This window comes from Triturus cristatus, chromosome 6, assembly GCF_964204655.1.
Source record: "Triturus cristatus chromosome 6, aTriCri1.1, whole genome shotgun sequence".
Classification (NCBI taxonomy): domain Eukaryota; kingdom Metazoa; phylum Chordata; class Amphibia; order Caudata; family Salamandridae; genus Triturus; species Triturus cristatus.
This window is the reverse complement of record NC_140589.1, coordinates 1,759,117,551-1,759,140,581: the sequence shown is the minus strand read 5'-3', so window position 1 is coordinate 1,759,140,581 and position 23,031 is coordinate 1,759,117,551. Positions and strand designations below refer to the sequence as shown.

General features: G+C 49.2%; 1 protein-coding gene across 1 annotated transcript in view; it reads right to left on the bottom strand.

The window, feature by feature from the left end:
- The window catches only part of LOC146821938 (EH domain-containing protein 3), a 219,397-nt gene that overhangs the window by 117,937 nt on the left and 78,429 nt on the right, over nucleotides 1–23,031 (bottom strand). The window contains exon 3 of the mRNA XM_085613023.1: nucleotides 4,941–5,038. Within this exon, the coding sequence (XP_085469149.1) occupies nucleotides 4,941–5,038 (98 nt within the window). The remainder of the gene's footprint in view (nucleotides 1–4,940; nucleotides 5,039–23,031) is intronic.

Sequence of the window (23,031 nt, the reverse complement as noted above, 5' to 3'; positions counted from 1 at the left end):
CCCCTTCTGCTCAACAGGGAAAGCATTCTTTGATATGGAAACGATCTTTCACAAAAGTTCCAGGAAAATGGCATAGTCCTAGAGACACCCAGCCACATTAACATCTGGAATGTTTGGTTGCTGGTTTAAAAGTACAGATTGTGGGTATAGCATACCAAAAACTAGAAATGCACCCTACAGTTTTTTCTCCCCATGTCACCCAACACGCCCTTGGGAGAGCCATCCTGCCTGCTTTGAGATTTGCAGCGAGTGGAAAATCCATCAATTGGATGGACTCTTCCATGGTTGAAAGCGCAATCTACGCACCGCAAGTTCACAAGATCAGAATTCAGTGAGCAGATTGAACTTTTTCAAGATATTGTGAGCTATTGTTTTCCATTGCAATTTATAAATAACCAATGGAATAGCTCTTGTTTTTTCCACTTGACCTATGTGATGCAATGAAAAACTCAAATTACGCCACTGGATGCGGTAGACACCATTAGAAACTAGTTACAGGAAGTCCTAGCAGGGAGAGTACTCAAGGTTATGGGAAAGAGGGGGTGAAGAGGAACAGTCACAGAAAGTGATATACATTCAACAGCAATGAATGAAAAAAACAGAACTCGTGCTCACAGTTTCGGAGTTTCCAAAAGTGGCATGGCTGGAGTAGATGAAGAAATCATTGTACAAAACCAGACTAGGTGTATTATTCTTTTTTCAACCCGTAAACAGAACTGCCTGGCGACGGGCACTGCCTGGACACGGGTATCATGCCTGCAATGATTCAAGTAAGCTAACACTCTCCTAATACTTGGCTTTTCCAGGCTTCCAATGGTCTCACAAGGGCCACTTTTGACCAATCAGGAAAAATTTCGCCTACAGCATCCTGCATGCTGGGACTTGTAGGCCTATCCTAATGTGAACAGTAAAACTACAAGTCCCAGCAGCAATGTTGGCTGAACCGTAATAAATGGCAGATCGTGGAGCATTTGCCACATACAGGATTATATTCCAGAAGATGCAACATAAACCTGTTATAAAAGGATTTGCAGGACGCGTAGTACGTCACAAGCACTGAGCTAAAAGTGCACTTGTGACGTGCACGTTCGATTGCACTGTGCGAAGTGCAGTGTCTGGAAAGAGCATAGATACGAGACCGGAGTGGATAAAATGCTGTCTTCTACAACTCTGCTCTTAACAAGCCTCTACCATCTGCTCTTTGGAATCTGAGTCAGTGCAACAGGTCTACTTGGCTAATATTTTGCTAGATCTTGTGATAGAAAACAAGGGTTCCAGTCGAAGTGTTTATCAGAGGCTGCTAAATAGAAAGTCATTTATTGCAGTTTATTGTCAGGAGGCCAACACCAGAGACCTCTGGCCTCCTCCTGGTCTCACCACTGTGTCCAGGTGAAATCACAGAGTGCTGGCGGGGGAGTGCCAGGAGTGTTGGGTATGCCAGTAGAGACAGTTCGCCCTCCGTCCTCCGTCCTTCTCTTTAACACTCTACGACGCTTTTGCACCTGTTTCACAGGAAGGGGAAATCTACCAGCCCCCGGCATCCTCCAAACACAGCCCGGCCTCCCCTGTGATGGAAGAGTGGGGTCAGCAGAGTGGTGGTGGAGTTTACACTTATGTGGAGGCGTGTTTTCGCACATGTCCATATTCTGCCCATGGTCTCACCCAGCAGCGTAGCGTGGGGTGCCAGCCCAGGGCAAGGCAAGTATCGTTTAACTTTTGTTTTTAACATTTTGCACCCCCAAGAATGCCCCCAAGAATTCTGCGCCCCGGGTAACCACCCCTGTGGCCCTGTCCACACTACGCCACTGGTCCCACCAGTATTTATTCCTTCATACCAATGAGGTGGTTATAAAGTCCGAGGGTCTGCCTACCAAAATAAATCAGTCAGATGTATTGAAGGCACAGAAAAACGAAGTGAGAGAATCTACAAAATGTCCCCAAGGCTACGTGCGAGTTGAAAACAAGTTTACAGTGAATGAAACCTCAGCATGTGAAACCGGCTTGAGGCATCCCTTATCTATTTTCCATGTAGAACTTCAGACTTTTTCCATGATTCTGCCTGACTCAGCGCTGAATAAGGATGGTGAAGCAGACTGCGCAGAAAGTGATATGGTTTCCTGTCCTCTCTCCTTGGTGGCGCTGTATCATGCTCACCACCTCCCCGCGCCAACCCTATGCCACGCCAACAAGGTTTGGACATATGGGGTGACAGCTCAGGTTTTCTTAATTTACGTTTTGCATTTACTCGTAGGCCACGCCACAGGACGAAGCTTGTGGAAAGGGCCATTTAAGAAAATACACACATTTGGACACAGGTTATTGATCCAGTCCTCCTGGAGAAGAGTTAAGGTAACCCTTCTATACAGGATCTATGCGAAATCCACACCCTTACCTTGGATTAGCGAGGCTCCCAATTGCATAGTTGATTTGTCAGGACTCCATTTTTATTTGTACACAGCGGAAGCATATGCCCCATAAAACGATGCGAGATTATATTGAAAACGAAGTGATGCTTTATTGAAATTCGTCCATGAGCGAAGCCACTGGAGGAAACGTTGGTCAAGAAGACATCGATTGGCATCAACAATGTATGAGCGAGGTTACATGCATTTGGTTGAACGGACGGCCACTTCGCGAGGAAGTGCATGAATTTTTTAGGATGCAGAAAATAGCTCTCCAAAGGAAGCCTTTGGGGACCATAGACTTCTACGACCACTGATTCATTTCATTAGACGATGCAGTCGAAAGCAATCACTGCCTTGGACTTTTGATAGATGCTGCTCTATCACATTAAGTACCACGGACACAAGGCTTAGTAAGGGAAAGGAGTCTAGGCACTGCAAATACAGCCACCTGCGTGCGATCACCAATCACGTAACATTTCACGTGTGATCACCAAGTCAAAGAGACCTGTTGGCGAATGAAAAGTGTACATGGATGTCACTTGTCAGCAGTCCTCCAGAAGCCTCTTTAAACCATCCTAAATGCCACAGCTGGACTCGCGTGACAACAGAAGTAGGACTGCATCTGCCAAACAGAAACTGCACTCCACATTAACTTCTGTCATTCAGAATCTTCCCTAAACCTTCAGCGTCATCACAAGTTAGTGATTGTAAATGTTTCTGTCAGATATGTAGGGAAATTTGCAATCTCTTGCAAGAATTGGTACCCCAAGAGCCAATCATGCACCATTTTTGAACTTGAAACTGAAATAAAAGACACAGAGGCCAGACTTTTCGGTCTATGTCCAAACACTGGAATGACATCCTCCTCCAAAGCAAACCAATCCATTTCCCCCTGCCAATTACTCTGGGCGCCCATCTCCATCTCAACGGAGACTCGTCTGCACCCACATAGAGCCCTCACTGCTTCTTTGGACAAATCTCTTGCTCTTCGCCACAAACAGACTGCAAAAACTAGTGCAACCCATGCTCGCTGCACAGTGCAGGTCTACTATTTACACCTAGGCCTGTGCCATAAAATATATCAAATCAAAAACATCCCTGGAGTTATCATATACAATGACAAACTCTCCCCCCCCTCCTCCCGAACAGGACAGTTCCAGGGAGGTCAGACTGTTCTAGATCATGTACGCAGCCATGGGGTAGGTGGAAGGCCACAGCGGCCAAGATGCCCGGAGTCTGGCAGCCCTACAGAATGGAGAAGGTGTTCCTAGAAGAGATGCAACAGATTTTTCTTTCACTGCATTGACGACTGATCAGGGCTAATGAGTGGAGGGATGGTACTCCATATTCTGGGCTCATATATAGGTTAGATGAATGGATACAGTATACTGACAACACTTTCCACCATGAATTATTTGCTAATGAAAGGGCTATGCAGCACATCAACAACTGACCTCCAGCTGGGAAGAAAGGACCATTTTGCAATCTTGTGCACAGGATAATTGGAGACAGCACTTTAGAAGCCCAACCTGGCCTCTAGTGTAGGTCGTTGCCTCGGCCTAACGCCACCCAGCACATTCTAGAATCTAGAGATGGCCATTGGTCTTCGTCCATACCAGCCTCACATATCCGGACTTCTAGTGTTGGCTGCACTCCTGAACCCCGCTCCACAACTCCTGAACCCCGCTCCTCAACTCCGCTCCACATCTCGTGAGTTTGTTTCCCCTTCAGCCCAGCCCTGCCCCACCCCACCCCACCCGACACCTCTTAGCCTCTACTGCAGGTAGTTTACCTCAGACGCGCCGCACATCTTCAAACCGCTAGTGTAACCCACCCAGCATCTCCTGGTCACTAGCGTATTTCCCTTCAACCAGAGACATCCTGGCTAGTAGATTTGGTCTTTTCCATCAGCATAGCCCCCAAACCACACCTCCTAGCCTCTAGTGTTGGTCGTTTCCGTCAGCTCAGCCCCAAACCACACCTCCTAGCCTCTAGTGTAGGTCGTTTCCCTCAGCTCAGCCCCAAACCACACCTCCTAGCCTCTAGTGTAGGTCGTTTCCCTCAGCTCAGCCTCACCCCCACACCTCCTAGCCTCTAGTGTAGGTCGTTTCCCTCAGCTCAGCCTCACCCCCACACCTCCTAGCCTCTAGTGTAGGTCGTTTCCCTCAGCTCAGCCTCACCCCCACACCTCCTAGCCTCTAGTGTAGGTCGTTTCCCTCAGCTCAGCCTCACCCCCACACCTCCTAGCCTCTAGTGTAGGTCGTTTCCCTCAGCTCAGTCTCACCCCCACACCTCCTAGCCTCTAGTGTAGGTCGTTTCCCTCAGCTCAGCCTCACCCCCACACCTCCTAGCCTCTAGTGTAGGTCGTTTCCCTCAGCTCAGCCTCACCACCACACCTCCTAGCCTCTAGTGTAGGTTGTTTCCCTCAGCTCAGCCTCACCCCACGCCTCCTAGCCGCCAGTGTTTTTGCCTTAAGCCCCGCACCCCATGGCTACTAGAGTTGGTAGTTTAAGTCATCCCAGCTCTGCCCCTTACCTCTGCTGATCCGCTGCTTCTCTCCAGACAGGATCCCTGGAGTATCGATAATACTGATGCTCTCCAAAACAGGGTTGGGCAACTGGGCACAAACAAACCTAAACAAGATAGAAAGCAAACAACTTCAGATGTCTTTGCGTGGTCAGGCAGGGTAAGAATGCATTCAAATTTAGAAAAAAAATTAAAATACAATTGTGTGGAGGAGAAAACAAGTCACTTCAGCTCTTTCAGCTAAAAACACTGCGTTAATACTCGGACTTGAATGTTTCAAAGTCACATACGCCTCCCAGAAATCATGCCATTGCAGAGTCCCTCGCAGAATGTTTTACTGCGGTTTAGATTCCGGCCTTGCTGGTTACTCAGTTTTTCTTTCCGGTTACTCTATGCCACCTCCTTGCTGTGCTGCCCCACTGCTGTTTTCTCCTGTTTCCCGAATATTATTCTGCGCTGCCACTTGTTCCTCCGTGCTGCCTCCCTCCTTTGTTATTCTCTGCTGTTTAACTACTGTTCTCTTCTCCCGCCTCCAGACTGTTATTTACTTCTGCCGGATTGAAATGCTGCCTCACTGCAGTCTTTCTGCCTGGCCTCCTGGCTTTTAAGCAGTGCTGCCTCCCTTCTGTGCCACCTCCCACATTAGGTCTTCCTATAATTCTGATCCCCTCTGTGCTTTTTGCCTCACTGCCGTCAGATCCTGCTGGCTCATTGTTTTCATGCTGGTAACCTACACTCCCAGCTGCTGTGCTGCGCCCCGTTCTTATGGGCAGCCTCCATGTTCTGCTGTGTTCCCTCCCTGCTGTATCACTCCTCGGATGTTATTCAACGCCGCCACCGTGCTAGGATGCCTCCGTTATTCCAAGGAGCATTTTTAGTCTGCTGCCTCCCTGCTGTGCCATCGTGCTGTGCTGTCACTCTGAGCAGCCGGCGCCCTGCTACCTCACTGCTGCTCTTCCGTGCTACCTCTGCGCGACACAACGTCCCTGCTATGGCATGGGGATGTCCGACATGCACAAAATCATTTTTCACCCGCCCAGAGCCATGTCCAAAAATCTAACAATAAAAAAAAAAATCTTAGTGAAAGCTAAGCACCGTTTATAAAACCTAAATGTTACTAAAATTGGCCAGTTCTGGTTAACAACTCATGCCCCTGCTATGCACAGCTTAGGACCTCACACATCACCACTGATGACGCCTCAACCAACATCATGGATGACATCACTAATGAGCTCACAACATCAATGCACAACTAGTGTAATGTATGCTGCAGAGCGTGTAGATGGCCAGAGAGCACAAGAAAGCATTAACAAGCATTGACAGAGCCAATGAGTCTCACCTTTAGGACAGAATGACTTTGCCAATTGCTTTTGGTGATGCTTCACAGGCTAGGGCGATGCTGTGCAGCATTGTTAAAGTAACACTTGATATGTTATGTTATACTTTATTTGTAAAGCGCACGTACAGCAGATTGGTTTCATGGCGCTACTCTAAGGGTGCCGGTCCTGGGATGTTACTCGTATGCCTGTCTAAATAGCCAGGTCTTTAGGAGCCTTCGAAAACTCATGGAGGTCTGTGCAGGATCCGATTTCTAGAAGCATGGAGTTCCAGTATCTGGGGCCTAGTATTGCGAACCTTGTTCCACCAAAACGTTTCAGTTTGAAGGAAGGTATAGTCAGGCAATGCATATGGGCAGATCGCAGGTTGCGGGTATTTTTCAATAAGACTGTCGATTTAGTAAAAAAATGTTTTTAAAAGTGCGATTGCGGCCGTCTAATCCCACTGACATCCGCATGCCTCAGTACGCATGTGCACCAGCAGAATGATATGGGTACCATGGTGTACTGATCCAAGACGGCAAAAAAAAAAAAAGATTTTTTTAGAGCAGAAACAAAACAAAATGAAAAGGAGAGAAAAGCTTGCTGAAAGAAAAGAGGAAGAGAGAAAGCAGTACGGAGGGGGAGGGAAGCACTTGTGGGAGACAGCTAAAAAACACATGAACTCTCATGGATTCCTTAAGCAAAAAAGAAAAAACTATGGTTACCTAAATGTGTGAAGAGGAAGGACAAACGTAAAGAGGATTTGATCCAGGAGAGGAGGAAACACAAGATGGCCAATCAAAACCATCAAATAAGAAGCAAGTACATGAGAATGACAACAAAGCCAACCAATTGTAAACGATGGGTGAAAGTAAGCTCCTGATAAGCTGACAATAGGTTTGTTGCAACCATACAAAAAAAAGCATTTGAAGAAGACAGTAAATAAATATAAAAATACAAAAAAATCAACCAGTCTCACCGTTGAGACCTATTGGCTTTGGGGATGTTTTAGTCTTGCTGTACAGCATCTTTGTTAAGAAGATCAAGAATACCAATTCTGTAGCCAGTTATTTCTTGCAGTTTTACGAGCATCCTGCAAATGTGGCGCCAATGCCAAGCACGATCGGTCAGCAATGCCGCAAGAGTGATGATTGTGTGGAGGCAGGAGATTGTGACCTACATAGCACCAGTTAGAGGGCGCTAGGTCTGCAGTGGATATCGCCAACGAGTTCTCAGTAATGAATATGCTACTTACCAGTATGCATCTGTTCTTGGCATGTAGGGCTGCTGACATTCATATCTGTGCATAGATCGCCGCCTAGTGTTGGGTCCGGATTATTGCACATTGTTGTCCTGGAAGAGTCTTCGAAGTATCACGAGATAGGTGACTCCTCCCCTGGACCATTGTGCGCATGGGCATCCTCTCCATCCTCAGATTATTTTTCGCCATTGTGGCAGTGATGGAGTAGATATAGAAAGTGATGACCATGCTTACAGTAATTGAGAGCTGCAGCTGCTACAGGCGCCGGGGAGGAGGGAGGGCGATATGAATGTCAGCAGCCCTACATGCCAAGAACAGATGCATACTGGTAAGTAGCATATTCAGTTCGAGGCATGTGGGCTGCTGAATTCATATCTGTGCATAGAATACATAGCAGTACCTCCTATTAGCGGCGGCTACCAGTGCCAGCTGCAGCGGTCTGAAAAAGAGTTTTGAGAACAGCCTGTCCTACAGCTGCCTGCTGTTTTGATTGCACATCTACACAATAGTGTTTGGTAAATGTGTGTGTAGTGGACCAGGTGGCTGCTCTACATATATCATGCAAAGGAATGTTTCCCAGGAAAGCCATGGAGGCCCCTAACTTACGTGTTGAGTGGGCTCATCGTTAATGTGCGTTTAGCTTTTTGATAGCAAATTTGAATACATTTAACGATCCATCTGGCTATACCTGCTTTGGAGATAGCGTTACCTTTGTGGTGTGGGGCAAAGGCAACGAAAAGTTGTTTAGTCTTCCTAAAGACCTTAGTCCTGTCGATATAGTACATGAGGGCTCTCTTAACATCTAGTGTATGGAGTGCTCTTTCTGCGACAGTTTGTGGGTTTTGAAAGAAAACAGGCAGTTCAATAGTTTGATTCATGTGGAACTGCGATATCACCTTGGGCATGAATTTGGGGTTGGTACGTAGTACGACCCTGTTGGCGTGAACCTGTATAAATGGCTCTTGAACGGTTAGTGCCTGGAGTTCACAAACTCTCCTCAAAGAAGTGATTGCTACTAGGAAAGCTACTTTCCAGGTGAGGAATTGAACCTCGCATGAGTGTAGAGGTTCGAAGGGTGGACCCATCAGGCGTGTGAGGACCAAGTTGAGGTTCCACATTGGAGCTGGTGGGTGGCTTGGAGGAATTACTCGTTTGAGTCCTTCCAAGAATGCTTTGATGGCAGGCACTCTGAATAAAGAGAGGTGCTGCCTGTTCTGGAGATAGGCTGCTATTGCGGTCAAATGGACACGTATTGAGGTGTATGCCAGATTGCATCGGTATAGGTGTAAGAGGTAACAAATTATGTTTTGGATGGATGCGTCTAGCGGGTTAATGTCATTATTATTGCAATAAATGACAAATCTTTTCCATTTGGCTGCATAGCAAGCTCTGGTAGTGGGTCTCCTGGCTTCCTTAATGATGTCCATACAGTCAGGTGGCAGGTTTAGGTAGCCAAACTCTAGGACTTCAGGAGCCAGATTGCCAGGTTCAGCTGTTGCGGATCTGGGTGCTGAATCTCTCCATGGTTCTGCGTCAAATGCGCGGGTTTGATCCGCAGCCTTTGATGCGGCACCACGGAAAGTTCGAGAAGGGTGGTGTACCATGGCTGGCGTGCCCACGTTGGAGCAACCAGGACGAGAGTCAGTGAGTGTTGTCGGAGTTTGCGAGCCACCAGCGGTATCAACGGTGCTGGGGGAAAAGCGTACGCAAATCTGCCGGACCAGTTCATCCATATCGCATTGCCCTGCGACTGCGGATGTGGGAACCTGGCGGCAAAGCTTTGGCATTTTGCGTTTTCGCTTGTGGCGAATAGGTCTATCTCTGGATGACCCCACTGTTGGAAGTACGGTTGGAGTACTGATGGGTGTAACTCCCACTCGTGCATCTGGTGGCTGTGTCTGCTGAGCAGATCCGCCATCTGGTTGTCCTTGCCGGGGAGGTGTTCCGCCATGAGGAACATGTTCCTATGAATGGCCCACTTCCACATGCTCTGAGCCAGATGAGACAACTGTGGAGAGTGTGTTCCTCCCTGCTTCTGTATGTAGTACATGGCGGTCATGTTGTCCGTCCGGATCAACACGACTTTGCTGCACAAGTGTACTTTGAATGCTTTCATAGCCAGGAAGATTGCCATCAGTTCTAGCAGGTTGATGTGCATCTTCTTTTGTTGTGTTGTCCATAGTCCCTGCACTGTGTAATTGAGTACATGAGCTCCCCATCCCTGGAGAGACGCGTCCGCTGTCAGGATTATCTGTGGAACAGGCTCTTGGAACGGTCGGCGCTTGCAAAGGTTTTGTGGATTCCACCAATGCAGAGAGTTGTATGCCCGACCGCTCACCAACACTAGGTCTTTTAGTTGTCCTTGAGCCTGATTCCATGGACGTGCTAAGCACTCCTGAAGCGGGCGCATAAGTAGTCTCGCGTGCGGGACTATGAAAATGCAGGAGGCCATCATGCCTATCAACTGCATGAACACTCGCGCGGGAAGGGAGTGTTGAGGTTTGAGGTTTGAACTTTGAAATCAGCATTTGCATGCTGTTGATTCTCACTAAATTCGGCTGAGCTGTGGCCGCCAGAGTGTCTATGGTGGCACCTAGGTACTGTTGTACGTGTGCGGGTTGGAGATGGGATTTTGGGTAATTTAGTGAGAACCCCAGACTGTGAAGAAGGTGAATGGTGCGGGACATGTGGCTGGCACATTGCTGGGCTGACTTTGCCTGAACAAGCCAGTCGTCCAGGTAGGGGTAGACATGAATGTGTTGCCTCCGTAAATGTGCGGCCACAGTAGCCAGACACTTTGTGAAAACTCTGGGCGCTGCTGTCACGCCGAAGGGAAGAACCTTGAATTGGTAGTGCTGCCCTTGAATAGTGAACCTGAGATATTTCCTGTGTGATGGGTGAATGGGTATGTGGAAATACGCATCTTTGAGGTCTAGCATGGCTAGGAAGTCTCCGTTTGAGCAGTGGTAGGACTTGTTGTAGGGTGAGCATGTGGAAATGCTCCGAGAGAATGTAGCGGTTGAGGGGTCTCAGGTCTAGTATAGGTCTGAGTGACCCGGCCTTTTTCGGTATTAAAAAGTACAGGGAGTACACCCCTGTACCTTGCTCGTGGACTGGTACGACCACTATTGCGCCTTTTTGTAGCATACAAAGCACTTCCTGCTGTAATAGCGTTAAGTGCTCTGAGGACATAGGACGGTGTTTTGGAGGTATTGTGGGTGGAGTTGAGGTTAATTCTGGGCAGTAACCGTGTTTGATAATATCTTTGACCCACCTGTCCGTGGTGATGGAGTTCCACGTGGACAGGAACCTTTGTAGCCTTCCCCCGACAGGTGTTATGTGGTCGGGAGGAAGGGAGAGGGCGTCACTGTTTGTTCTTGGGGGGAGGACCTGGTGTTGCCGTATCCGCGTCCTCTGCCCTTTGTGCTTGAGCCACGATATCCACCCCAGGTGTTTTTATCGTAGGAACTTTGTGTGTTTCCCTTGTTGTAGGTTTGCTGTGACCCGTCCTCTACCTGCTCCTCTATTTCCGGGGCGACGAAAGGAGCCGCTCCGAAAGGTCTGCGTTTGGAGAGCCCCCATGGACTTTGCAGTGTCTGTGTCCTTTTTTATTTTTTCTAGGGTGGTGTCAACCTCTGGCCCGAATAAGTAGTCGGGGTTGACCGGCTGGTTGAGGATGTTATTTTGCACCTCAGGTTTGAATCCGGAGATTCGTAACCAGGCATGTCGTCGTAACATGACGCTAGTGTTTATGGCTCTGGCAGCTGTATCTGCGGCATCCAGTGCACACTTAATGGATGCGTTCGTGAGGAGTTGTCCCTCCCTGATGAGGATCTCTGCTCCCTCTTTGTATTGGTCAGGTAGATGTTGGAGTAATGTTTCTAATGTGTCATAATGTGCACGATCGTAGCGAGCTAGGAGCGCCTGAGTATTGGCAATACGCCATATGTTAGCTGCTTGTGCTGCAACCCGTTTGCCAGAGGTCTCTAGCACCTTGGACTCTTTGTCCGGGGGAGGAGCATCTCCGGTCGTCTGCGAGTGCGCCCGTTTACGAGCGTTCGCGACTACAATGGAATCCAGAGGTAGCTGGCCTCTAATGTAGGTAGGATCCCCAGGTGCCGACCTATATTTCTTGTCGATCCTGGGGTTTATTACTCTGGCCCTGGTGGGTTCTTTGAAAATGTCCTTTGCTGGTTTGAGGACACCTTTCAACATGGGCAGAGTTTTTATATTCCTTTCTGAGGATGCGAAAGTATCCATGAGAAACTCGTCCTCGATGGTATCAGAGTGGAGTTGCACACCATGATTGGCCGCAGCACGTTCAATGAGGGTGTTGAATGCGGCAGTGTCCTCTGTGGGAGACGTTTTTGCGCCATATAGCTGCGTGTCCTGTGTATCCATAGGTGCACCCGGGTCTACAGGGTCATCCCAAGCCTGGTCAGGGTCCTGTTGGCCTTCAGGGTCCATCTCTCCGGGGTAGGGGACGTGGTCACCCATGTAGTCCTCCAAAGCGCCGTTGTCGGAGTGTGTCGGAGAGAAGGACTGTGGATCTTGGTAAGAGGTATGGAGAGGTTCGTAAAGAACTGGTTCCGAATCCACTGGCAACTTTTTCTTTAGCGGGATCCGGTAGGAGTCCAGAGCTGGCTCGGAAGTTATTCTCCTCTTGTGGAGCATCATTCTGCCGGTGTCGGCATCGATGATGTGTGATGGGGACGTCTCCGCAGGAGAGCGTTCTGCAGGTGTGGGTGACACGTGTTCTGATTTCGAACATTTTTGGGGCCGTAGATGGTGGAATGCCAAAAGTGATGTTGGCCGGCGCCAGAGAAGGCTTTTGAGCTTTTTTTGGCTCGGAGCCTGACGTGTCCTGGAGGACTGCCTTGTCTTTGATGCGTTGCAAGGACGCTGCAACTTGCCGCACCTGGAGCGCCGACGGTTCTTTGGGGCCGACCGGTTCCGTAGAGGCGGGCGTGGACTTTTTCGGCGCCACTGGGTCATCGAGTCGAGGAGAGGTAGTAGCTGTCGACGGCGTCGATGATTGTGCCCTTGGTGCTGCTTTCGAAGCGGTGTGAGACGCAGCAGCCATGGTGACTTTTGTGGCCGGAGCCGATTGTTTCGGTGCCGGGAGCCGAGGCGGTTTGGCGGTACCGATGGTCTTTTTCCGTGCGTTGGCGCCGACGTCGGCTGCTGCAAGCTCGGCACCGAAGTCCCGTTTGGCGCGGGCGGTGCCGACGGGTTTGGCTGGCGTCGAAGGTGTGGTGGGCTTCGATCCGACCAGTGTCACTTTCAGTTTCGGTTTCTGATGAACCAATACGGCTTTCGGTTTCGGTGAAGGGAAACCAGTCGTTTTGGGTATTAATGGCTGCCGCTGAATGTCAGAGGCCGGGCCAGAGGGCGGGGCCGAAGAACTGCGGGATAGGTCTTGGGTAAGGCCCGAAGGCGATCCCTCGACCGGAGCCATAGACTGACGCACTGGGATATCCTCAGTTTGTACGGGTAGGCCTTGCTCGTCAGCGGAGCTACTCTCTTCGGCCCCTAAGGCCTCATCGTAGTCTCCTACCTCGGTGTCGGCTTCGTCTCTGTGAAAGAGTCGTTCTTCGATGTCTTCCGATCCGGAGTCGTGGTCGGAAGCGGGGCTGGAGGGTAGGTTCTCCACGTCTTCGACATCTTCGTCCTCGGCGCTGAAGATGTTGGTCGGGGCCGGTGCCGCTTGCTGCGCTTCAAGTCTCGCCGCTCGTCGATTCCGGAGAGTCTTCTTGGATCAGAATCAGGCACAGGCCATACATGTGGACTTGTCGTGATCCGGTGAAAGGCATTTGTTGCACACCGGATGGACGTCGACATGGGGATATTTCGCGTTGCATACAGGACACCGCTTGAATGGTGTCCTCGATTCCATCGTCGATGTCGGGTCGATGGTCGGGTATGATGCGAAAAAGTTGTTCTTGAAGTTAGTAAACTAACAAATAACTATCGATACCGATCGGGAACAGTACCAACGCGAACTAAAGGCCTTTTGGCCTGTAAAAAGTTTTTCCTAACTTGAGTCAAGATAAGCACATCCGAACCCAATGGCGGGAAAAAACAATCTGAGGATGGAGAGGATGCCCATGCGCACTGTAGTCCAGGGGAGGAGTCACCTATCCCAGGATACTTCGAAGACTCTTCCAGGACAACAACATGCAAACATCCGGACCCAACACTAGGCGGCGATCTATGCACAGATATGAATTCAGCAGCCCACATGCCTCGAACCTCAATTTCCAATATCCTTTTCATCTGTATTTTACAAATATATTCAAGCCACCCTTACTGAATGAAATGACGTTTAGACTCACCGTGGGCTGCATTTACTAAGGCAGATGGCAGATCACAGGAGAGCAGTGCGGATGGATACACTAGCAAGAAGAGTTCTTCTCGGAAGCAGACCTGCTCTCCATTAGAAGCCTACAGACGTGATAAGTAAAATAATGTTCTAGTGACCCGTATGATGTATCTTAACCCAGAAGCAGCAGTGGTGATAAATGGGGATATATCCGAAAACTTTAAAGTGACGAGAGGAACGCGGCAGGGTTGTCCCTGCTCCCCATTGCTTTTCGCTATTTTCATAGATCCCTTTATTCGGAGACTAGAATTAAACTTAGCAATAATACCAGTGAGGACCCCTCATGGAGACACCAAAACATTAGCCTACGCAGATGACATCGCCCTAACCATAACCAACCCTAGTGATGCTAAAAATTTAATTGAAATAGAGGCTAATCATTTCGGTGAAGTTTCAGGTTATAAATTAAACCAAAACAAAACTCAAATAGTTATTAATAAACAAATTAATTGTGTTGATGCAAGGATTGTTGAAAATGCGACCTATCTAGGGGTAAATACCACTGCTAATCTTAACAATTTGGTCAGCTTAAACATGAATCAACTTAATTAAAATGGAATTTTTTCCTAAATGTTTATATTTTTTTTAGAAGCATTTGTTTAATTTTTGATCAGCATATATTTACAGAACTGGATCATATCTTTTCTCGTTTTATCTGGGGGTACAGCAGACCGCGAAGAGCCATGAAATTTATTAATTTACCCAAAGATAGAGGTGGACTTGCCCTACCCAATTCTAAAGCATACTGGTGGGCTAGTACACTTAACTATAGCAGAATGCTTCTAATCCCAAATCCCGCTTTAAATCCTGTAGGAAGGGTCCCAACCCCACAAGAACTTCTTCTCGGGGCCGCAACGGGAGATCATCTTTGGCGTTTGACCTAGGACTCATTTCAAAAAGGTCCGGTTTAAAACCCTTAAAGGAATTTATTACATATGGGGTAACGTACGCAAAATATTGGGGATTGGTGGATTTTCATATTATACGACTATCTACCGTAATCAAAATCTTCCCGCAATTTTTTCAGATTCATGTATGAAACGTTGGGTTATGCTAGGAATCACTAAACTTGGTTTATTTTTCTGGGCTTAAAACATTTGAATCATTGAATAAATTTCTACTAGAACATCGCGATTTTTAAAAGTATCTGCAAGTAAGACTTTGTTGAAAAAAGGGGGTGGCAACATAGCTTTCCAGACAATACAGATAATAGATATGATTATAAAGAATAATACAATTAAAATTGGCGAAATTTACAATAATTTAATTACTAATTTACCTGACGATCTTGATAAACACTTTCAGATATGGCAGGACAAACTAGAAATCTCCGAAAACTCGATTCAAACTGCATTTAACCTCTCGCAATCTTTTTTAATTTCAACCAAACTGCAAGCACAATTTTACAAGACCTTTTTTCAGTTATATTACACCCCCAAAAAGATTGCAAAATGGAGCAAGGGTAAGGGGACGAAATGTCCAAGATGTGCACTCCCTGAAGTGGACTTAATACATATGTTTGCTACGTGCAAAGAACTTTATACCATTAGACGGGACATTTCGATCTTTTTTTCTAAAATACTCAAAAAAGATATTGAAATAACAGCAGAAATAGTTTTGGGCGTGGAAGGCGATTCTCGACCAACTCAAATAAGGGGATTTATATTTGTTGCAATGTCAATATTGAGAATTTGTTTAGCGTCAGCTTGGTTAGACCCACAACCACCTTCATTTCAACAATGGAGGGCTCGCTTACTTGCAACTTCTAGTTTTGAAATAGCTATATACAGATGTAAGGGTTTGAATAAAAAAAAAGAAAGGTCTAGCCATCTGGGATCCACTTAGAATTTGGTTAGAATGTATTGAACAACCAAGATTAAATGAAGTTATGATGTAATTTTCTTTTGTTAAATGTATATGTATACAAACAAACGCCTGTAAGCTGATGGGTGGGGGGGGGGTGGGGGGGGGGGGGGGGGTTGGGTTATGTAAAATAAGTTACAAATCCAATAAAGATTTGTAAAAAAAAAAAAAAAAAAAAAAAAAAAAAAAAAAAAAAAAAAGAGAAGTTGAGATGCACCACAGTGGCTGAAGGCTGGCAGCGCCCCCTCCCCGACATCTCCATCCCCTCTGACGTCAGCACCAGTCCGCCGTGTGCTTGGATTATGATGCTTACGCATTAGTTAGCGGCTCTTGTCAGAACATGCTTAGGGAATCAGAGTGTAAGCGGAAGTAAAGCCAGGAGTAACTCTCCCATCGCTGTATGGCTCTCTCCTGCTACAGGAAGCCGCCCTAGTTCTCCCTGCACGTCTGCGGCACGAGGGAGCATTGCCGTGGCTGCCAAGGTTGTGTGTGACATTTTCATAATTTCAGTGTAATTATTAGTGACATTTTAATGACTGAGTGACACTTTCTCGCATGCAAAATCTAGCAACGAAGACAAGGAAAACAGAAATATTTGAAATGACACCCATGTGAGCAACGAGAAACCTGAAGATGATCTTAAAACTGCTGCAAAGCGCCTGGAAGGGAAGGGCACTGAGCGGAGACAGACTGCGTGACTGCAGGTCTCAGTGACAGAGCAGGCAGATCACTGATCAGATCACTCATGACCGCACGCTAGCCTAAAAAGCAATTTCTATAGCACAGCAAGTGCACGTAGGAGATTATACCGTCACTCAGTCTCAGGCACTTTCTTAATGCTGCCAATTTCAGACTTCTTGTGTGTGACATTTTCATGATTTCAGTGTACTTATCAATGACACTCGACTGCAACATGAGACATGTGTAACACTTAGAGCGAGAATTTCCAAAAAAGTCAAACAAAGCAATGAAGTGCATTGAAAGGAATGCAACTCAGAAATGACACGCTTTATCACTATAAGAAGCTCTAAAATATATTGAAAGGGCTACAAAATACCTGAAAAGTAAGTTCACTAACCTACTGCGCCTTTCTAAGATGATCGTACGGTCATCTGCCGGGGCTCAGGGCTGCAGAGAGGGCTGGCGTACATTGCAATCAACTGCGGTCCTCCAACTGCGGCAGAGACTGGTGGTCACCTAAGATGGCCACCTTTGAGAAACAAATACCAGCCATCACCTCAGGTTTGAACAGTTGGCAAAGACCTGGACTGGATTTTTTAATTGAACTTTGTATGCCGCCTCAGTGTCTGCTTTACCTGGGGGCTGTAGTGTTGCAGCACCACGAGAGGCCAGAGCGAGGGGGATTTTAGGTACTCCCCTCAAGGCATCCGTCAATGGTTTGCTCTGACGTTTCGCGTCAGCTACTTAAAGCATCCTGGGAAACAGGTATGGTCAGTAGAGGGACCACGAGTTACTAAAAGAACGTGTGTGTGGTCTCCGTTATTTAGACAGGCGTCATCAGAACACTACAGAGGCTGTTCAAACACGGCATGGTCACAGCGGGGCACGCGCCTTTCTAGACAACAGGCAAGTCGCTGCCCCCGGATCCACATCAGGCAGGTCCAGATTTTGACCCTTATCTCCCTTTCTCTCTCCCCCTCTCGGTTTCACTCGCTAAACTGGGCGGGCAGCTCGGTTTGACTGAATTGGTGATAGTCCCATGGCCCGCTGTGATGCCGAGCAGAGTTGAGGTTTGAAGCCCCAGTAAACAAGAGAGATGGCCCTAGTGGTGACAGAGCACACAGCTCGCCTCTTGTTGGGACAGCGCTCTCAGAGAGCTCACTGCACAAATGCAGCTCCACCTACAGCGCGCCTCGTAGGGTGGTCCCTTGGGGCAATATAATGCATGACTAATGTATTCAGTGCAGTGATGCGGACACCACTAGTAAACTGTGTTAATCTGACCCCTGATGCGTGGTATTGGCAGGGCTGCACTGCCACTCGCACACGCCTCCCCCCAAGTGCCTTTCATCAGTCCAGGGCCGTTCCCAGTACCTAGGCTAGTCAAGAAACTATTTTACAATTACACAAGATCAGACTTAGTTCTTTAAAGCACAGAGTTTAAGCGCTTTGCCCACAATGAGAGGATGTTGAGACGATATCGGACTCGAACCTATTTCCTCAGTACAACAGTCGGTAGCTCTGGCCGTTGAGCCACATCTCCTCCCGATTGTCGACGTTTGTATAAAAGGAAAAAAATCCTGATCAAAGAATAACCAACCTGATTCTGCAAATTTTTCTAAACAAGTAATGGAGAAAAACAGGCGTTGCATCAATGTTAGTTTCACATTTCCCATTTAAATGTGGCAAAAACTCAATTTGCTCCTTTTCTTATTGTGTAAACAGATCAACATTTTCTTTTTGCTGTTTACTCAACAGAGAGCAGCAGTTTTGAGCGTAGGATCTCTCAGGGAATCTGCCTTCGAGCTTCTTGGATCAGATGTCACACGACCAGGGAAGAGAAGATGGCTGCAGTCAGACTTTCCAGGGTGAGCGCACTCTGACCTCTGTGCCCCGTAAGGACACCTGCCTCAGTGCTTCGGATGCTGGAGTGAAACGGGGTGCAGGGGGGGCCACCATGGACTAACCTGGCTCTGTGAGCACCCAGGAGGCCCCACTAAGCAGCAACCAGCCCTGGTCCTACTGTTACCAAGAAGTGAAGTGCTGCAGATGTTTCCCATTCAGAATGTCTGGCACTGAGCATGGACATCCATCCACCAAAGCGCCGCAAGGACAGAGAGGGACATTCAGGACAAGCGCTGCACTGACGCAAATAAAGGCAGCTGTCTTAGGCACAGCCATGAGGGGGTGCCAGATTTCAAGTAAAGATCTCAAATATGGCCCTGCTGCTGCTGGAACGGTACACTAAAACTCCAAAATGCTATTTGCCTGGTACTCCGATCTCAAACCTCCTCTCCTGGTGGCATCACATGGTTGATGCCTCGGCTCACAGCTCAGCTACCGCCCATTTTCTGCTGAAAAGATCACAAAGAGCAAGGGGTATCAGCCAGGCTTGCTTTCCTTGAAACCAGGGGGCCAGCGGAGGCAACCAGGGGGCCAGCGGAGGCAACCAGGGGGCCAGCGGAGGCAACCAGGGGGCCAGCGGAGGCAACCAGGGGGCCAGCGGAGGCAACCAGGGGGCCAGCGGAGGCAACCAGGGGGCCAGCGGAGGCAACCAGGGGGCCAGCGGAGGCAACCAGGGGGCCAGCGGAGGCAACCAGGGGGCCAGCGGAGGCAACCAGGGGGCCAGCGGTGGCAACCAGGGGGCCAGCGGTGGCAACCAGGGGGCCAGCGGTGGCAACCAGGGGGCCAGCGGTGGCAACCAGGGGGCCAGCGGTGGCAACCAGGGGGCCAGCGGTGGCAACCAGGGGGGCAGCGGTGGCAACCAGGGGGGCAGCGGTGGCAACCAGGGGGGCAGCGGTGGCAACCAGGGGGGCAGCGGTGGCAACCAGGGGCAGCGGTGGCAACCAGGGGGGCAGCGGTGGCAACCAGGGGCAGCGGTGGCAACCAGGGGCAGCGGTGGCAACCAGGGGCAGCGGTGGCAACCAGGGGCAGCGGTGGCAACCAGGGGGGCAGCGGTGGCAACCAGGGGGGCAGCGGTGGCAACCAGGGGGGCAGCGGTGGCAACCAGGGGGGCAGCGGTGGCAACCAGGGGCAGCGGTGGCAACCAGGGGCAGCGGTGGCAACCAGGGGCAGCGGTGGCAACCAGGGGCAGCGGTGGCAACCAGGGGCAGCGGTGGCAACCAGGGGCAGCCAAGCCGTGGGTATGCGATGCTACCCTTGCCTAGTACCAGATGTCTTCCATGACAACTTAAGCTGACCCCGCAAGGACTAATCAACTTCCCTCTTCTCAACCGCGCCTATACTCCATCTTGAAACTCTTAAATGGAATAGAAATGTAGGAGGGCTGCCAATGTCTTCCTCAAAAACGTAAATATAAACATAGCATTTATATATTAACAGTTGTCTTTAAAAACTCTGCGCACTACGCTGCCACAATGAAGTTAAAAAATATAGTGCAAGTTTGTGGATACAGTCTAACAAGGGTAGGAGGTTGGTGGGGCAGGGGGATGATGCTAATCCAAGTTTGTTCCATGGCTTAAAAACACAGACACACGTTCCAGGAGCTTAGCAAACATTCTTGTGTGATTTCATGAGCCAAAGAACCTGTGTGACCCCCAATGCGCCGTGTTCACCGTGGAAACGACTACATATTCCCTCAGGAGTCCCCCGTGGATAGTGCTTTCTTGGATGCATCGAGGGGCTTGGTGGCTGCATCAGGAAGCAGGGCGGAGTGAGGGGGCGAGCCTCTTGCAGGAAGCAAGCCATTACCTTCTCAGGCCTAGCAGGTTACAGTGCTTGCTCTATACGGTGTGTTCGCTGCCTTCTTACACACCTTATAAAGCATGTACCGGCATGAGGAAGGATAACTGAAGATATGACGAATGCTGTATGTATTCATGAACCCTTTACTGTTGTGATTGTATTAGGTCAAGCCCACTAGAGAGCACATGTGCTGTCTATTGCAAGAAATATTCTGGCTTACCAAGAACATAGAGGGACTTGGATCCCGCATACTGCTTACCAATGGTTGGCTTTCCTGGTCACGCATTTGCCTGCTTTTTATCCGCATCGCCGCTTGTCAGTCTCGAGTTTCTTCCTCCCATGGAGCATTGCCCGTTTACAATCTGTTATTTTCTGGTATCACTGCTTCCACTTGTTGCTGTTCAAGCACTACTTTTTTTCCTTTTGTATAAAACACTCCATTAGAGTGTATGATTTTGAGCACTCTCGTGTACATCTCTCTCCCTGCACTCCTCGTTACTCTGTTGTGCCGACTGCTCTCCCCGTCCTCTTCATTCTTGCACCGTACCATTTACTTCTCCCAGTTGCTTCTCCCACCCACACCCTGCGTGTTGCTTTCGACCAACCCAGTTTTGCCTTTACCCCTGCCCTCCCACCCAGTTGCTTTCATATCTCCTCCAGCCCTCACCCAGTTTGTTTTGCATCCCCTCCCATGTTGCTTCAGTGTAAACGCCCAACCTCAGTGTGGTTTGCCGTTTGTCCCCAGGCTCCCCTATATTGCTTTCACACCCCCACCCACCCCCCCCCCCATGTTGCTTCGCCAGATGCATACCCACCCTCGCCTGTGTAGCTTCCATGATCCCTTACGTGTTGCTTCTGCACCAACATCTTAAAAACAAAAAAACACACTTTAACACTGTTAGACCTGTCAGCCCTAGGGTGGTCTACCCCGTTTTTTTGCCCTTGTTGCCTCATTTTTTTCTGGCCATCTTTTTGTTGGCCCGAGGTCTCTGGGCGCCTTAGCACTGCTTACCAGTGCTGAGATGCAGGTGCTCTCCTACCAACATGTCTGCCACAGGCCCCTGCTACTGCAGAGTGGCCATCGCGCACACATACTAGTAGTCAGGAGCCGGCTGGGACATTGGGATACAGTATCTTTTTCCATCCCGCCTTTTTGTCCCATAGACTATTATGTGGAAGCTCCTGGAACCTTCCAGCCCTGGGAGGGATTTGGCTTTGCCGCTTTTGCAGGAGGGTCACCTGACCTGGGGCTATAAGGGGAAAGGAGGGAAACCTGACTAGTCAGTTGGGGCACCACTGGACCTGGGGGAACCTCTGCTGGAGCGTAGGCGGTTGGGCCTAGGGGAGATACCTAAACTACTGGGGACTGACTGAGTCTAGGCCCTCCTGTACCCAAGTTAGATGAGGGACTCTGCCTACCGCTGATCTTGCGCCGAGCTAGCACCGCGGGAGAGGAAGCGCTCACCTGCCCAACATCTCCGCTGAGGCCTAGGACCTATGTTCCAGTGCCGTGCCCCTGGAAGTGCTCACCAGCCCAAAGTCATTGTCGCGGCCCGGGCGCCGGCTGGTGGGAAGCCGACAGCCACCCGAGTCTCCACCGCGGCCCCCGAAGCCTGAGAGGGCCGCCGCGGTAGTGGAGTAGGCCGCTCTAGGCCCGTCTGCGCGGGCGTGTGTTGCTGGCAACGTGGGCGTCAGCCGCGTCATCGGCCGCGCCCCCGTCACGCTGCCCCTGGATTGGCTCCCCGGCCCGTGAAGGAGAGGGAAGCCCGGAGCCCTCCGGGAGGCGGCGCAGATGCCCCGGGAAGCTTCGCACCGGCCCAGCAAGTGTCCCCCCCCCCCCTCCGCGAGGCTCCAAGAGAAGAGTGAAGCAGGCCGCCTGGGAGGGGGTAGGGGCGTGAGGCGCTCGTTAGCGCTGGAGTGCGCACAGTCGGCCTGCAGGCTTCAGGACGAGTGGTGAGTGCAAGGTTCCTGGGGGCTGGGAAGGACACCAACGGCCCCCCAACGAGCGGAGTAACGGCATGAGGCGTCGATGCCCTCCCCATGCCAGGCTGCTGTGAATAAACTAGCGAGTGCCCTAAAAATTACCCACACGGATTATCTAAGTGAGTGAACTGTGCCCATTGGTTGTTGCCCCGCAGGGCCCTGTCCTATTTGAGAGAGGTCGTGGCTGCCCTGCAACCCCCCCGTTTAATTGATTCACTGACTTGACTGCTACTGGGAAATTCCTGCCCTCTCCTGGAATACATGGATTGTTCCCCTGTGAAGTGTTGGCCCCCTTGACTGGGATGACTTGCCTGTTACTGTGGACTCGCCTCCAGTATTCCTAAATGAATTCAGGCCTGTGTTTATCCCAATGATTTCACTGTTGCTTTGAAATGCTCTGATTGACTAATGCCATGAATTAATTGTTCCTCTATCCTGCATTGCTTAGGGTGATTGAATGTGCTGACTATAGTTATTGCCTTGAAATTAATTGCGTTCACCCTGAAATGAATTGATATCCTGAGACTTGCAATAGATAAAGAATCTTGTGTTTTACAAAACCTCTGTGTGGGCGTCCTTCATTGTGTGCGCATGGCTGAATCTGTGTGAGTGAGTGCTGCACTAGTGCTTTACACATTGCCCATTGCCTTCCTACCTCGCGCCAAGCTACCGTGTCGGAATTGGCGACCCCAGTTCTAACAAACACGTTTTATTTTCTTTTTAGTTACCAATCCAAACTAGATCAGTAACGAAGAAAAAAAAAGTACAGCCATTTTTTTAATCTCCTGTTCTTGCCAATACATGCCTGGCAGCTTCTGACTGTTACTTTCATCCAAAAAAAATAAAAAAAGGTTTTTAACAGGACATTGTAGCATTCAAGACTTCTTAAACCCAACGTGTCTCTTT